Here is a 16300-nt window from a genome sequence, read left to right on the forward strand (position 1 = left end):
AAGTGGGAGTGTGTTTGGCAGGCAGAGGAGATGGCAGATTTAGGGCGAGTTATTGATTGGAAAAGTGGGGTCTGTCACAGCACATTAGTTCTCAGGGGAGTAATCCACAGCAGGTTGCTGTGAGAAGCATCTGCTGCTAGAGAGAAGTAATTAAAAACAGGATGTTGAGGCAGTTGCCATATAAACAGGAAATAAGACGGTGGTAATAGACACTTCACGCTGATGCTGTGAGATGGTTTTTACACCGCATCGACTTAATGGATGCAAAGCGCATACCTCAGGTGAAACACTCAAGGTCAGGCCGGACCGGGATTGAATACAGATTAATGTGTGTGATTAATGTGAGCGAGCGGGTAACAACTATGAATTAGGACGTTTGGCTTAAAGAACACAGTGCAGTCACAACTTCCATCTCTACACACACACACACACACACACTCACTGTTAAAGGTCACATGTCACATGTCACATGTTTGTAGATGGGTTAGCTTTGATGCTAACTCTAGCTCCAGTTTATGTAGAAGCCGCTCATTCAGTCTAATTCTTATTCCTGGGAAATAATGATCTATCGGCGAGTCCTCTTGATGTGTCTCAAAGAATCTCATACCAGATGGTACTTTGTGTTCATTGCAATATGTTGTTATGACAACAGTCTGTGTGATGTTTTCCTCTCTGTGATACTTGTCATGTGGTTTTCCTCACTGACTATTTCACCCCATGATAATTTCTGTTTTTTACCTATAAGGTACACAATATGTGCAGACATTTTTTTAAAAAACGTCATTCCTGTAATCATTGTATATCATATTATGGAATTATTTATATTATATTTTGGAATTCTCCTTCCAAAGCTCATATTTAATCAATAAACATAAATTAGATCCATGCCATGTTTAGATAAAGGATGGTGGTAAAAAGCTCATTCTGGCTGCTCTGCCATCACCTCTTTGTCCTGTTTTACACTGCCCTCTAGAGGCTGAAACTAAGCACTACACAGCTCATAATGCCCAAAGCATTTAAAATGTGATATTTCTTTCTTTCTTGTCAGATAAGGATATTATGAGCTTAATATTGTGAATATTTTTGGCATATTTAATTTATTTATGTAGAGTAATACAAATATGAGCACACTCCGTGGAAAGCTTCAGCCTTTGTCCGTCAATACATATATACTATACTATATACTCATGCTGAACATTTGCTTATATAATTCATGTAATCAACTTTTTTATGTCACTCTCATATGACTTTTTTCCTTCTTTCAAATCCTAGACAAAGATCCTACCAAAATATTTTTCAGGCTATAACTAAAGCACCCTCTGCTGGACAATTACAGTTAGGCAGGCGTCAGGCCGCCTACATTAGGACCCTTGTTGACAGGTGTGCTCCTGCAGGTTCCTGTGTGTCCTGATGCTGAGCCACAGCTGCTTCTCCTGCTGTTTTCTGTGTGCCGCTCAGTGTAAGTCACTTATCCAGCTTCACAGCATTCAGATGACAATACTAAGCTGAGTTGTGCTGTTGGTGTGCTCCGTGTTCTTAGCTTAGTTTGACTTAACTTTGTTATGCTAAATTGTTTTAGCATTGTGACTGATCAGTTGCTCATACTGTAGCTATCAGTGGTGGAGGAAGCACTAGGCTTGGTACTAAAAGTACAAATAACCAGCAAAATATATACTCAGGTAAAAGTAGAAGTGCTGCATCAACAATCCTGCTTAAGTAAAAGTCTTAAGTACTTTTAAATGTACTTAAAGTATTAAAAGTAAAAGTACTCACACTGAATATATATGATTGATTTTCATTGCAAAGGATCTGAACAGGTTAAAATAATCAAAGAAATCATCTCAAATGAAAATGGACCATGTGTAGTTAATGTACATGTTCAGTCCAGAAGCAGCTATGGACAGGTCTGTGTGTCATGAGGCAGGCTGTGGGCATCAAGTGAACAGAGAGGCTGCTGATAACAAACAGGCATTCAGCATGTTTACTGTGTCAGTATGTTGATGAAGATTCTCAGTCATCCAGGTCATCATGCGTAGAGAAGGTTGAAGCAAGGCGTCTGGACTTGTAGAGTTTTCTAGAAGACGTTTCGCTGCTCATCCAAGCAGCTTCATCAGTTCTAACTGTTTGGTGGGGAAACATGGTTTATATGTGGTTACAGACCTCAGTGGGTGGGTCTGGGTAAAACTTAAAAAACTTAAAAAACAATAGCACTAAATGTTTCCATACTTACCTGTGATGTTCTGGCTGACTGGGCCAGGTGTGTCTAACGACTGGCTAACGACTATGAAACTGTCGGAGGGGGACTGGTTGACAGCCCTTTGTTCTTACTGTGAGTATGTGCAAACTTCCTGGGAATGGATGGAATCACTGCATTGTATGTGGTAGAAAGATGATGTCTGAGGCCACCACCTCTGTTAAGGGAAGGTTTTTCCAGCTTAACATAGATGGCTTCCTTGACTCCTCTTTCATACCACCTTTCCTCTCTGTCTAAAATGTGAACATTGTTGTCCTCAAAGGAGTGTCCTTTGTCTTTGAGGTGGAGGTGAACAGCTGAGTCTTGTCCTGAGGAGGTGGCTCTCCTGTGCTGAGCCATTCTTCTGTGGAGTGGTTGTTTAGTTTCTCCAATGTACAGATCAGAGCATTCCTCACTGCACTGGACTGCATATATCACATTACTGTGTTTCTCCCTGGGAATCTTATCCTTCGGGTGAACCAGTCTCTGTCTCAGTGTTGTCATAGGTCAACCTATGGATGAGCAGCGAAACGTCTTCTAGAAAACTCTACAAGTCCAGACGCCTTGCTTCAACCTTCTCTACTGTGTCAGTGTTCCTGCTGTAGATTCATGTTATGATTCATGTTCATCAGACATTAATGGATGGACCTGTGTTAGCAGACAGCAGCTAACTAGTTAGCTAACTGAGCCAGAGCACTGGCATCATGACTGAGGCTCATTATAGAAACACAGCTGGCAGCGTGACACCACCTCCATGCAGAGTCTGACCTCACATCAGTCCAGCACTGTGTTCATCACATGGAACAAGGAACTACAGACACTGTAGAAATGTAGTGGAGGAGAAAGTACAGGTAACAGCTGCAACATGTAATGGAGTCAAAGTACAAAGTATGCACTATTATTTTTACTTAAGTAAAGTATAAATACATAAAAATGTACTTAAGTACAGTAACATACAAATACTTCATATACTGCACTGTATGTTGTGTATCAGTGGGCCTTTAATTTAACTTGGATACGTAATACTATTAAAGCCACAAAACAAATTTATTATTATTATTTTATGTAATGAGGGTTCCACCCACTGAGTATGTATGCAGTGCTAATACTGTAAACATCTAGCTGTTATGTTCGTTTATGGCCTAAACTCTTCACTTAACAAAGTAACTGATGTTCAGTTAAATCCTTTCTGTTGTATTTATCAGTATCAGACACATTATCAGCGTGAATCTCAAATGATAACAAATGTTGATCGGCTGACATGATGGAAAAATGTCACCCCGATAGCATTAGCAAGCAACACATAGCGATATGCTAACAAGCATGATTAACCTGTTTCATTACATACAGTATCATACTTAAAAAACATAACATAACCATCTGTACCTTTGACTTTTGATCGTTTCCATCCTCTTCCCTTGTCTGGTTTATGCACCTAATGATGTTACTCTTTTGACTAAACCATTTCATCTTGGAGGTGTGTTTTTTTTGTTTACTGTTATTTTTAACGATTTAACACAACACAAAATATATATGTCTGTGTCACGGTATTATATGTGTGTTGTGGTTTATTTAGTAGCTATTTAGTAGATTGATTGTACTAAATACATTAGTACGCCTCTGTAACGGTCCATTTTTTGACAGATCCCCCCACACCACCCCCTGCTCCCCGATACCCTGCAGCGGGATACGTGAGGTCGACCTACGGCGCAGTCCACCATGACCGCTGTCAGATCTTCTGAGGTAAGAACAAACCAGCTAACAAGGGCTCAAACTCTACAGAAACATAACTGCACATAACACATTATATCGCTAATGCTAAACTGTGTTTACAATCCAAGCTTGTTCTTAGACATCTCTTAGCGGTGCACCTAGCTAATGCTAACATGCTACACTGATAGCTGAGTGCTAACAGTTGTTAAATATTAGTTATGACAACATGCTTTGTTGTGCTCCTGCTACATGAGACATGGGGAAGAGAACTGAAGTTTAGATGTAAAGTGAACACATAATATTATATCAGATATCTAAATGTATGAACTGACCTTAAGTATTAGTCAATAAATAAATGATTCATAAAGCAGAGAGAGGCCAAGAGTAAAACAGGCGTTTATCTGCTTAAATTAAAGGCAGCTGGACTTGACAGTGATCCTCCAAACTTACCAAAGAAGCCATGAGCACTAACATGTGGCCGGGAATCAGGTGTCCTGACATTTATATACCTGTTAAGACATCATTAAAATCCAGGGAGCAAAGTCTGAGAGCTACAAAAGCCTTGAAGCTTTTGTTTCTGCTCTCTTCAGATTTCAGCAGTCAGTAAAACCAGATCTCAGATTTCTTGTTGAAGCTGTTTGTTCAGTCAGTCTCACAGCAGCTCTTCACCTTTGTAGACGTGTTTTTGGGCCACTATTTTCCACACAAGCTCATCTACGACATTATTTTTATGTCTTATATGACATTACTGTGTCTGTCCCTGGGGGTTTTGTCCTTCAGGTGGACCAGTCTCTGTCTCAGTGTTGTCATCGGTTTGAAATGGACCGGGATGTCATGGTTGTTGAAGATCCTGCAGAGTTTCTCTGACTCTCCTAACATGTCTGGGATGTCAATGTCTTTCCTCGTCCGGTTGTTGTCCTTCCACCTGTTGTTGGTGGGTCTTGTTTTTGTGGCTTTGATGAGTGCCCCGTTGGGGTAGCCACAGGTCTGCTGGGCCTTCCTGATGTGGTGTTGCTCCTTCTTCCTCCCCATTGAGCTGGTGGGTACAGTTTGGGCTCTGTGCTGCAGGGTCCTGATGACTCCCAGTTTGTGTTCCAGTGGGTGGTGGGAGTCAAACAGCAGGTACTGTGTGTGTGTGGACCAGTCCACATTGAGCCCCCTGGTCCTCCTCAGTGTGGACTGTGCAGGCCACATTGCTGTCCCTGGAGTCCTCCTGATGGAACATGTATTGTTGTCCACTTCATTTTTGGACCCAGCACATGTGCCCAGCAGGAACAACGACCTGTCCACCTGTCCCACCACCACACCCCCCCTGTAGTCTCATAGTTGTTAGCCACACCAGACACAGTCAGTCAGACCAACACAGGGAAGTATGGAAACATTTAGAGCTGCTGGTTATGAGTTTCTCACAGACCCACCCACTGAGCTCCTCCACCACATAGAAACCATGTTTCCCCACCAACAGAACTGATAAAGCTGCTTGGAGGAGCAGAGAAACATCTTCTAGAGAACTCTACAAGTCCAGACGCCTTGCTTCAATCGTCTGAATAACACAATGTTGAAGTTCTTACTGTGACCTGAATTCATTATTAGGTAAAACAATACAGAGGGCCTACAGTAGACTCACATATTTCATACCTAGTGCCATAAAAGGCTGATTGTGAAGACAGCTGATGAGTCATTTCCGCCTGCTAATTCCTGGTATTTGTACCTTGTCTTTGTAATTTGCATGCAAGTTCTTAGAACAGCTTTGGATCATTTCTTTCCAGATATCAGGCAGAAACATTTACCCCCGTTGTCTGTGTTGAAATGACAAACTTTCAATACATTGTATACTTTGTTATAGCGCTCACTCTTTATCAGCGTCTCTGCAACAGTAGACTGATTCAGACACAGATAAAGATGGACTGTCTGTATTTTGTCTGGATACAGTATCAATGTTAGCATTATTGTTTAATATAGTTTAAAACACTTCCGTGAGTAACATTTCATTTGTAGACAACCAGATGTATTCCTCAGTTACAAAAACATGTAACTGTGTTGAAATGAGTCACGGGGGGAATGAGTTTCTTAATTAATAATTTTGCATGTATGGGGGCTGATGGTGGGTAGAGCTGCAGCTTCCCTTTACAGTGTATGTGTGTGTCTCAGATTTTTATAAACACCAGGTTGATTCTTCTCATACCTGAGAAATTAAACAGCATTTTTTACCTGTCATGTAGTTTATGAAGTGATTAGTTTAATGATTTAAATACTTTTTGATACGTAGCGTATGAAAAAAAAAACCAATAAATATTGGAGGCAGGTTCACACATGCATTCATCTGCCGTGAGAACACACTGTGCTCAGTGGTTTGACTGAAACGCTGGCAGTGGTTTGATGATATTATGATAACTCCTGCGGAACTTTTGCCTGCGTCTTGTTGTTGTGCCATCTGATACCGAAGCATCGTGGGCGTTTAAATGCGATGAACTATTGTTATTTTTGCTCAAATGGAGAAAAAAAAGCATAAATATATAAATAATAAAATAATATAAATGTATAGTTTTTTAATCTATCACCTAAACTTGTCACACTTGACAGTGAAGGGTGTAATCATCATACTAAATGTTCTTATTCAAACAAAAAGAAGCTGTTACTGAGTTTTATCAGCTGAGAGCTGTGGAATACAACAGACGTTCATGTTTATGCGACAGTTTCACACATTTTAATAACATCATTATTCAGAACATCTTTGTTTAAAACATGCAAAACACTAAAATTAAGATGTTAGTAGAAGTCAGATTACATTACATTGTTAGATGAGTAGCAGAGAAACCAAATTAAACACATGAATTCATTAGGAACGGCCTGTCTGCAGGCACATGAGGACAGACGCTGGACAGTAAGGTGCACCAGACGATAAGTGCTGTAAAGAACGTTGTTTAAAAAGCGGGAGTCCTTTTTTCGTCTTGAGGCTGAGGATTGATTTGTGGAGCAGTCATCCAGCTGAAGAGAACTGATTCCTCTGTGATGGTGCAGCATGACAGATAATGAGCTACAGTAAACATGTCTGCATGGAAACATTAGAAAAACAGCACATCATGTGACAGGAAACACACTTTCTGACGATGTTTGTGATTTTTGCTCATTTCATAGAGAGGACTGCTGTCATTTGTTTTTATAGTGCAGGGTAGTCCTTTCAGGAGCAGATGTATATTCGCCTTCTAACATGTGGGTAACATTCTGAAACCCCAAATCTGCTCTCACAAGTAGTTTTGGTAGCCAAACCTAAACACCCTAAAACCCCTCCTCTGCCTCCTGATGGCAGCTTTTTTGTGGTTTGTGAAGTGAAACCTGATCATACGTGTAGGTAGCGAGTGAAGGATGCGTTACTTTTGTGCAAAAAACTATTCATTATGCAAACATAATCTGTAATTCTGGAACAATTTAAACATCATTGATGCTGTTTATCTTGACAAACCTCAATAAACGACTCCATCCACAAGCCTTTGAATGTCTTGTGGCATTATTTATGGCTTATGGCTTATTTATTTGACAGGAAGTTGAAATGTGAGTTAAATAAAAAAATGTCACATGATTATGACAGTGAGGCTGGGACAGGATGAGGTCACTGATGTTCCAGGTTGAGGTTAATAGTGGCTGAAAAGGCTCAGTGCAACAGAACACATGTAAAAAAAAAACCACAAGCAGTTCAGAAAACTTCAGAAGTAGCATCAGAAACACAATGCACCTGGCACACACAGCAACAGAAATGTTCCCAGGGGACCCCAAAAAGTGATGCACCTGCTTCAGCTACTAATAATAATAACTTGAAAGAATCATGTGTCCAGGAAAGAACCGAAAAACTTCAAGATGCACGAAGCGTGACATCAAAATAGCTGTGTCTGAGGGACTGTCTGAGGGACTGCATCCAATGAACGATGCGGTCCACAGAGGACTGTGCTTCATGAACCACAGCGTAACCCACATAAGTCGCACCAATGGCTGTTAACTGGGCCAGTCTGGCCTGTGGAAGCCTTTGTTTATCATGATGCACTACTCCTGTAGCCTAGTTACCTGTAGTTATTTACATTCAAGTTTACACTTTTATGCATCCTTCATTACCAGGAACAGGAAGGGTGCATCTGAAGGAGCCTTTTATTGTCTTTCAGAGGATGCAGCTAGTGAGTTCCAGCCATGTTGGACACTCTTTAGGGGTCCCCTTTGTCGAAACATTTTTGGCACCATCTTCACCACTTGAGTCCAATTTATTTATTTAAGATTTTTTGTGTGTGTATTTTTCTTACATTTAAATTTTTGTTCTGATCTTGCCAACTCCAATCAGTAACCATGTGTGTAATTTCACAGAAAGGTTCATGAATGTCTCTTACATCAGTTTGCTCTCCACTAGCTCCCTCAGTGGCCCTCAGGAGACCAGTGTTCCATAGCTGTGTGATCACAACAAATTCTGGATTGCCCTTTTTAAAATCCTGTCCTTGCTGTTGTGGAAAATAATCAACTGTATTCCAGTACATCCAGGTGCTGAGTAGCTGCTTAGTACATGACTTTATCCGTTACAAAGTTTAGACCAGAAACAGGCCCACTGAGACTTTAAGGTTTCCCCTCTTCTGACACACCCTCAGTTCTCAGGCAGGTATGATCTCCTGTCTGTGAGTCTCTCACTGGCCGTGCCAACGACAGAGCTGTTGAGCTGGATCTTGTTCCCGTCGATGAAGTCCTTGGAGGAGCCCTCAGGTGACGTCCTCACCACGCTGGAGAAAGACATGCCGACCTGCCGCTTCAGCAGCTTCAAGAGCTTCTTCTTGTATCCCTTACAAGCAAAGAAGTAGATAAACGGATCCAAGCAGGAGTTGAAGTTCATCAGACACACGGTGATGTGCAGCGACACCTGAAAGGCCGCGAACTCCGCGCAACCAGGATTCGACTGCAGCTTGCGGATCATGTACTGCAGGAGGTCGATGTGATAGGGACTGTAGCAGACCACAAACACTAGGGACACGCAGCAGATCACGCCGATGGCCTTGCGGTTCCGGCCAGACTTTCCCGTCAAATGGTTCTTCTTGGCTGTTGAGTGGAGTTTGGAGCACAGGACAGAATAACACACCAGGATGGTGATAACGGGGAAGACATAACCCAAGAACACAGCACCAATCAGCATAGTGGCAATGTTAGGAATTTTGTCAAAGGTGGGGTATTCCATACAGGTGGTGATATTACTGCTGTCCCTTTCGGTCATAGGCATGCCGAGAAGGGGGAGGGTCTGCGCCAGGACCAGCAGCCACACAGCAACACAGATGTAGCGCACATTGCTGACTTTCCTGAGACGAGAAAAGCGCAGAGGCAACACCACAGCGATGAAGCGGTCTACGCTGAGGCAGGTCATGAAGTTGACCCCTGCGTAGGTGTTGATGTAGAAGACGAGGCCCGATATCTTACACAGAGGCTCGCCCAGAGACCAGTGAAAGCCTTGGGCGTAGTAGGCAATCCTCAGAGGCAGGGAAAGGGAGAAGAGGATGTCAGAAATGACCAGGTTCAGAGAGTACAGCGTGGTGGAGTTCATCTTCTTCAGATTGGGACGGATGACGTGGAGGGCCAGGCAGTTACCCAGCAGCCCCACCACGAACACGACGCTGTAGAAAAGAGGCATTAAGATCCGGGCGTAATCCCGATGCGCGTACAGGTCACAGGTAGACTCATTCTGGGCGCTGACGTTGTCGGAGGTCACAGGCACAGCAGCAGAACCCATCTTCATATTGTAGCAGTCGGTTACTATAGAAAGAAATTAAAATATGAGCATCTATGCTGAAATGAAACTTGTCTGGGTGCAAGTTTACTAGTGTAAGACCATGCTTTCAAAAAGGAAGTAACATATGTTATACATATTTCATTACTCCTTTCCATTCCATCCTGGGCTCCAATGTCAAAGGCAGTTTTTTTAAAAAATTTAAATATTTTGATTTGATTTTAAAGGTATTAATACTAATATAAAGGTAAGTATGCAGTAAGTTTAACTTTATAATGTTTTAAGGACACAAGCTGTGCTGTCAAAAGTTTTGATTATGTGTGTCCAGTGCCACCTTGTGGTCATTTTTAGCAGTTTGTAAGTTTCACTGAAATTGCCACATGCTGGCCTCATGTTTCTTGTTCTCTGTCCGGCACATTAAGCATCAGTAAAGTCCGATGAAGTCAGAACAGACACATTCATCCACAAACTGTGATGATGATCATTTCTTTGTGCTTTTATTTGCTGACAAACGCACAAAGTTAAAATCTAAGTCGTCATTACAGGCTCTATAGCTGCAGCTATGGGTCAATAAATGACATGTTTTCTGGATGTTTTCCACTGTCTTGTACATAAAATGTCAGAATCCATTGATTGATTAGTTATGGACAATTAGTCAATAATGTAAACAATCTGCAGCATTACGATTTCTACCTTTACAACTGAAACAGACCAGCAGGAGAATGAGGGAGCTCATTGTGTTGATTTACTTTTGGTCACATAGTGAAATACTGAATAACTGATAATTTACATTGTATTCATACACATAAAGACTGTAATAGCAGCCACAGATTTGCATACTTGCCTTACAGGACATAGCTGTGGTATTATGACATTTATAGCTACAAGTGAGTTGGAGGAAGTCTGAACAATAACTGCTAAACTGTGATTCTGAATGCAGCTGCAGCACCCTCACATTAACAGCACAGAGAAAAAACACTAGCGTTGAGAGATGGCCTTGTGTATGAGGAAGTCCGCTTCCCCAGGGTGCCCTGCCTCACAATGCTGGGCAGTTGGAAAGTCATATTGTTTGAGACAAAATACTACTGACTCTGTGATATATCTGCCCGTGCACATGGTGCAGCGGAGAAAACTCGTTTCCTGACCCATTAACACATTAAGTGAACGTGAAATAACTCAAAATAACAAAATGCTTTTTGACTGTAAGTGTTTAAAATTATGGATTTGTTCCCAACCACGTGCACAGAAACAGTGATTTTTTATTTTTCACACAGAGTTTCCCTCGTAAATGTTGTTGCATAACTCAACCCTATTCGTAAACAATGGTTGATAAAGGTGTCACTTAGAGCCATCTCATCACACATTTTCACAACTTCAGATCGACTACAAGAATAAACAGTGAAAAATAAAATTACAAGTACAATGTAATGACCCAGCTTTAAAAGCAGACTCACCTCACAGATGCTGCTCTTTAGATGAACAGTCGCCACTTTGACCCAAACCGACCAACCAACTTCAAATTTTCTAAACGTTTGAGCCCTGACAGCACCGCAGTCACACCGTCTAGTGTGACAACAGCATGACAGACAGAAATCAAGATCACAATCGACTGCCAGTAACCATAGTGACAAAATATCCTGTGGTAGCAGCTCTGCCTTGCTCTGCCTGTGCGTGTGTGTGCATGTGTGTGTGTGTGGGCCGCTCTCTCTTTGCAAATGTTCACTTTTGAAAGACCTGCCCAGCAGCAGCACCTGACGTCATATTGTAGCCAAATGTCATTAGATTTGGCTTTTGTGATTGATGAAGACGTCGTGGGTTAAAGCTTGTGTGACATAACCCTGAGTTTTGTGCACATTGTGTACCATGTGTGTGCTCCTGTGGGAGGATGTGGCTACAGAGATGGGACTGTCCTTTTTGTTTTTTGGCTTCTTATAGTGAACACACCATTTTCTACTTTTTAATGATTCAAATTCAGACTCTTCAAGTCAGTGTCTGATCTTACTCTACAAATATGAGTAATAGGAGGGCATGAGGAACTTCCTGTTTGCTCCAAAAGCACCTTTTTGTTTTGAAGCTCAGAAATGAAAGAGCCACGTGTCGCTGTGTTTCTTCTGAAGGCTATACAGTAATTGATGTCATGTTTGCCAGCGGCACCGGTCGAAACACGACTACAGTCATATTCTGCTTTGGAGTCAGAGATTAGAGAGAATCATCCGAGTTTATCATGTGGCCATCATCACTGAGACTCATTATGTTTGAAATGGAACCTGCTAAACAAATACTTTTTGCACTTTGTGCACTAACATGTGTGGTTTTCACACCTGTAAATCTCTCCCGCCCTTTTTGCTATAGTACTAAAACATCACACAGGATGTAAACCATGTTGGCACATGCTGGTTGTTATCTGTAACATCTATATTAGCACTTTTCTTTTTCCTAATAAATCTGATTTCTCAGAAGTAAGAATTTAACAGGTGTTCTCACAGGCGGGCCTGCAGTAAAGAAAGGCAGGAGGATAGTTAGGCGCAGATGAATTAAAAAAAAAAATTGCAAGAGATAGTGTTTTTGTACTCACCACAACCTTATTTAATTGAAAACAAGTCTGGTGGTGAGGCAGAGGAAGCAGTCCGACTTCCTCATGGTTCCACCTTGTGGGTCTGACTCACTCGGTTCAGACGGCCAGCTCACACCAAGTGCTGACAGACAACCGGTGTGGCTGTTTGGCCGTGGCTATTCATAGAAGACAATGGGGCACAAGGATTAGTTACTTATAATGCGTCTTACTTTTGTAAAGGTTTAATTTTTCCATTATGATTCTGGATAATACTCATACATAAAAGTGTAAAGCGAGTGTTTGATGATTACAAATGTTGTGTACATCCTGTGTACATTAAAGGAAGTTTGAAGAGAAAAAGGAAATCCTGATGAAACATGAAACTGTTATCTCCACGACTTCTGCATTAAAGTCTAATCTAACATTTACATGATCATCTATTATAAAAGACGATGACGGTCAAATCCATTAAGTTATCTGTCAGGAGTCCGTGCATTAAACTGTAAAAGTGTGTTGTAGTCTCGTCAAGGTGAAAACATCAACAAGTCGCCTTGTTTGTTCGCGGTGTGCACCCTGTTTACCGTTGCTACACATAAAATTGTGACAAAGTGACAATGAGGCATCGGATGGCAGGAGCCTCGAGTGTTGTTTAACACGTGGTTAGGATAAGATTGCAACAGCACAGGAAACTTCTGTGGCTGTTCGGCCTCTGACAACAAAAAAAAAAAAAAACGGTTGAGTAACAAATTTCTCATCAGAATGATGTTCGCCATTTTGCAGGACTTGAAATTTAATTGCAAAGTTCAACTGTGGCTTTGTGCTTCTTCCTGTTTTACATAGAACATTTGTACTAAATAACGCCGCCAGTCAGTTGTCTGTTTCTCGGAATGTGACCGATTAGTTACTATTTTCTGTTCATGGTTGTTAAAGTGTGAAGAAAGACGCCTCCTTTTGTTCAGTACATGAAGATTTGCTCTGAAACAGTATTTGCTCATTGAATTTCAGCATCAGTGTGGAGGAGCTGAGTGTCTCTGTGTGCAAAACATTTCTCACAGATTCTCACACATTTTAAGGAACAGCAGCAACTTTTAACTGTGGATCCAGTTGCAACAGAGGACATGTTGTAAAGATCATATTGTTGCAAGTTATACTGTGCTGTGTTACTACATGTCTTTTCTAATCTCTGTGTGCTCGCTTATCAAATCATTCCTCATGATAAACATGTTCACTGACAAGAACAATCCTGCTTTAACTTCATGCAACACTTTGTAAACCCAGCCAATACCTTACGGATAAACAGTGCCCCCTGCTGGCATGTGGGCAGTAATGCTGCTGCTAAGACCTGTGCTATAACCCCAGTAAGTCACAGGATGGCAGCATGTCTTTGCCGCTCTGCTCGCCTGGAAATGAATTAAGAGTCAGTGTTAGATTCCTTATAGTGTGCTTTATTATTCAGTCTGAGTGCATGCAGAGCAGACACTGCTATATCTACAGCTAGATTTAAGCATATATCAAAGTTTGCAAAACTTACAAAAACCTATAAATATATGTTATTTATTACATCTTTAGTTTCTCAAACTATCTTTTTAGTTCAGTTAGCTTTGGACACTGAAAATAACCAAATAACAAAAACCAAAACAAAACAGGAAACAAAACCACGATTATGTTTTCCTGTCCCCTCAAGCTGCCAATGAACCACAACCCAACACAGCTTTCAGTATTTGCAGTGCAACTGGCATGTGAGACAGGACACAGAGATGGTAAAACCAACTTTTTAATAATAATAATAATAATAATCAGGTCATCCAAAGTGCAAAAGAAGCTGCACTATTAGTGGTAAAGGACTTGTCAACTGCAAGAAGACTGTTACGACAAGGGTGCTTTAAAAAAGAGCAGAACTCAATCATCAATGAAAACACATACAGTGGTAGATGTGTTAAGGTTCAGCTGTGTACTTTTGCTTCAGTAATGTCAAAAACCTCAAAGAGCCGGTTTCCTGTTGGAAACCAGATGATCTTTAGTGTGGCAAACAACCTGAGAAAGGTCACCGGTGTGGCATAGAGGTGCCGTGGTTACAATATTGTGTCACGCAAGTAGGAAATACTTATTAAAGTGATTGAAATGACGTTTAGCAGATTATAAAACGTTCTCACTTGCATACCATGCAATGTGCACCCTGCTCCTACTTCCCTGGGTATAATAATCCTATGAGACTGGGGAAGTGGAATGAATGAATGAATGAAGGCCAGTGGTCCCTTTTCTCCATTTACTCAAAAAAGAAATATTGCAACTGACTCTTCTCCTTCTATCTGAGGCCACTGGCTTTTCAATCAGTGTAATAACTGAGAAGATGCAGCGGCGGAAAGAATCTGGTGTAAACTGCCTGTGTTGCACCACGTGTGGCTGGTTTGTAGGTGCTCGGATGGTTTAACCTGATTTAATTCTGCAGCACCGTTGCAGAGTTTCCTCACTATGTACAGTGTAGTTACCCTTTTTTAAAAGATAAATTGCGCTTTTCTAATTGTTCCATGTCAGTATGTTTTTTCAGTATCAGTCAGAAGAAGCATATAAGCGGGCATCAACAGCAATGTGTCAAAAACACTGCTGAGATAAGTGTGCTTCTTCATTCAGACCAGTGTTTATGCTGACAAAGTTCAATGAAATGCCGTCAGCATAGCCACTTCTGCGGCTGTTTGTGTGTGGTTGTGGAGCGTAGGGACCTCTTCTTTTTCGAAAGCTGGCATCGTGTCATCTTCCACAGCAACAATGGCAACTTCATTACTGTCAAAATAGCTACCACTTCCTTTCTGTGGTGGTAGTAGTAACACATTCTGGTCAGAGGTGTTTTTGCCTAGGTATGACACATAGTTTTATTTAACAGGACATATGAATGTTTCTTTCTGACGTCATCTCATCATGGGACAGATACAGCTGCAAAAAACGCAACTGACATTCCCTCAGGAGTCCTGACATCGCACCAGTTTAGTTTTCACTTGCAGGTGAGGTCACAACTTCAGTTTCTCTGTGGGTGATAAGCCCCTTGAGGTCAAAGTTTCATTTCATTGTTTTCATTTCCTCATATAACTATGGCTTAACAAAATAACAAAATCCATTATCAACATTATTTACTCACCATTATTCAAAGGAGTCTGGGGTCCCTCCGAGCTCTGCACTGGGTCCTTTGTTTTTTTTATCTCTTTAATATTTGTTAATATTCAGCATCATGCTTGATGCTGTATGTTCCATAGGTTCAATAGTTTTTAGACATGGATTTAGATTTTCACAGTCAATCAATACTCTGGTTTGAATTCATGTAGTGCGCAGCATTCTCTCTTAGTTTGTAATGTCCAAAAAATACTTATATAATGTGTTCTGTTTTACTGTGGGTCTTGACAAATGAATAAATTGCAGAAAAATAACAAAACAAAACCACTTTAATCCCTTCTCGGTGATACATTGCTTTCTATGCAAAATGATAGGGCAGCTTTTCCAAAAAGTCAGGAAATGTAAAAGGTTAAATTTAAATATGCACCATAAATAGACGCCGTGCACCTGCTTAACTTTGTAAGACACACACACACACTTGAAAACACAGCCTCACCACAAGATCTGGAACCCTGCAGGAATGAGGCCTGTGAGGGGGAGCAGAGAACGTGGGTGAGAAAGTGGTGATGTTTATCTGTGCACTCCCACACAGAAGTCAGATGTGGGTATGAAAGAGAGGAGAATGAAATGTTCACAAGCTGGCATAAACCCAAACTTTTCAAATATTGTGAAAGATACATCCTTCTCTGCAGGTCAGAGGAGCGGTTTTTGTTGGTAGGACAGTACACTTCACAATTTTGCTGGTTCAAACGTGCAGTTTCACACTTTTTCTTTTGTTTTGCAACATGGCATGACTGTATTACTGCTTCTTGATAAAAAGGAAGTGAAACTCTGCTGAAAGAGTAAGGAAAAAGCATTTACAGGATCAGACAAAGAAACCTTTAGCAAACACTGTACATTGATTTTGACTACTATTCCAGCATGGCAGAGCAATAATATTGACACAAAA

General features: G+C 41.1%; 2 protein-coding genes across 2 annotated transcripts in view; one reads left to right on the forward strand and one right to left on the reverse strand.

Annotated features, from left to right (window-relative positions):
* The first annotated feature begins 3915 nt into the window (after positions 1-3915).
* The window catches only part of clybl (citrate lyase beta like), a 78742-nt gene continuing 66357 nt past the window's right edge, over positions 3916-16300 (forward strand). The window contains exon 1 of the mRNA XM_028393028.1: positions 3916-3976. Coding sequence (XP_028248829.1) covers positions 3953-3976 — 24 coding nt within the window. The 5' untranslated portion in view covers positions 3916-3952. The remainder of the gene's footprint in view (positions 3977-16300) is intronic.
* gpr183a (G protein-coupled receptor 183a) lies at positions 6631-11385 on the reverse strand. Its single transcript, XM_028393033.1, has 2 exons — positions 11147-11385; positions 6631-9718 (listed from the first exon to the last, which is right to left on the reverse strand). The coding sequence occupies exon 2, from the start codon at positions 9699-9701 to the stop codon at positions 8568-8570; it is 1134 nt and encodes a 377-aa protein (XP_028248834.1). The 5' UTR covers positions 9702-9718; positions 11147-11385; the 3' UTR covers positions 6631-8567.

The sequence above is a fragment of the Parambassis ranga genome, chromosome 21 (assembly GCF_900634625.1).
Source record: "Parambassis ranga chromosome 21, fParRan2.1, whole genome shotgun sequence".
Taxonomy (NCBI): Eukaryota; Metazoa; Chordata; class Actinopteri; family Ambassidae; genus Parambassis; species Parambassis ranga.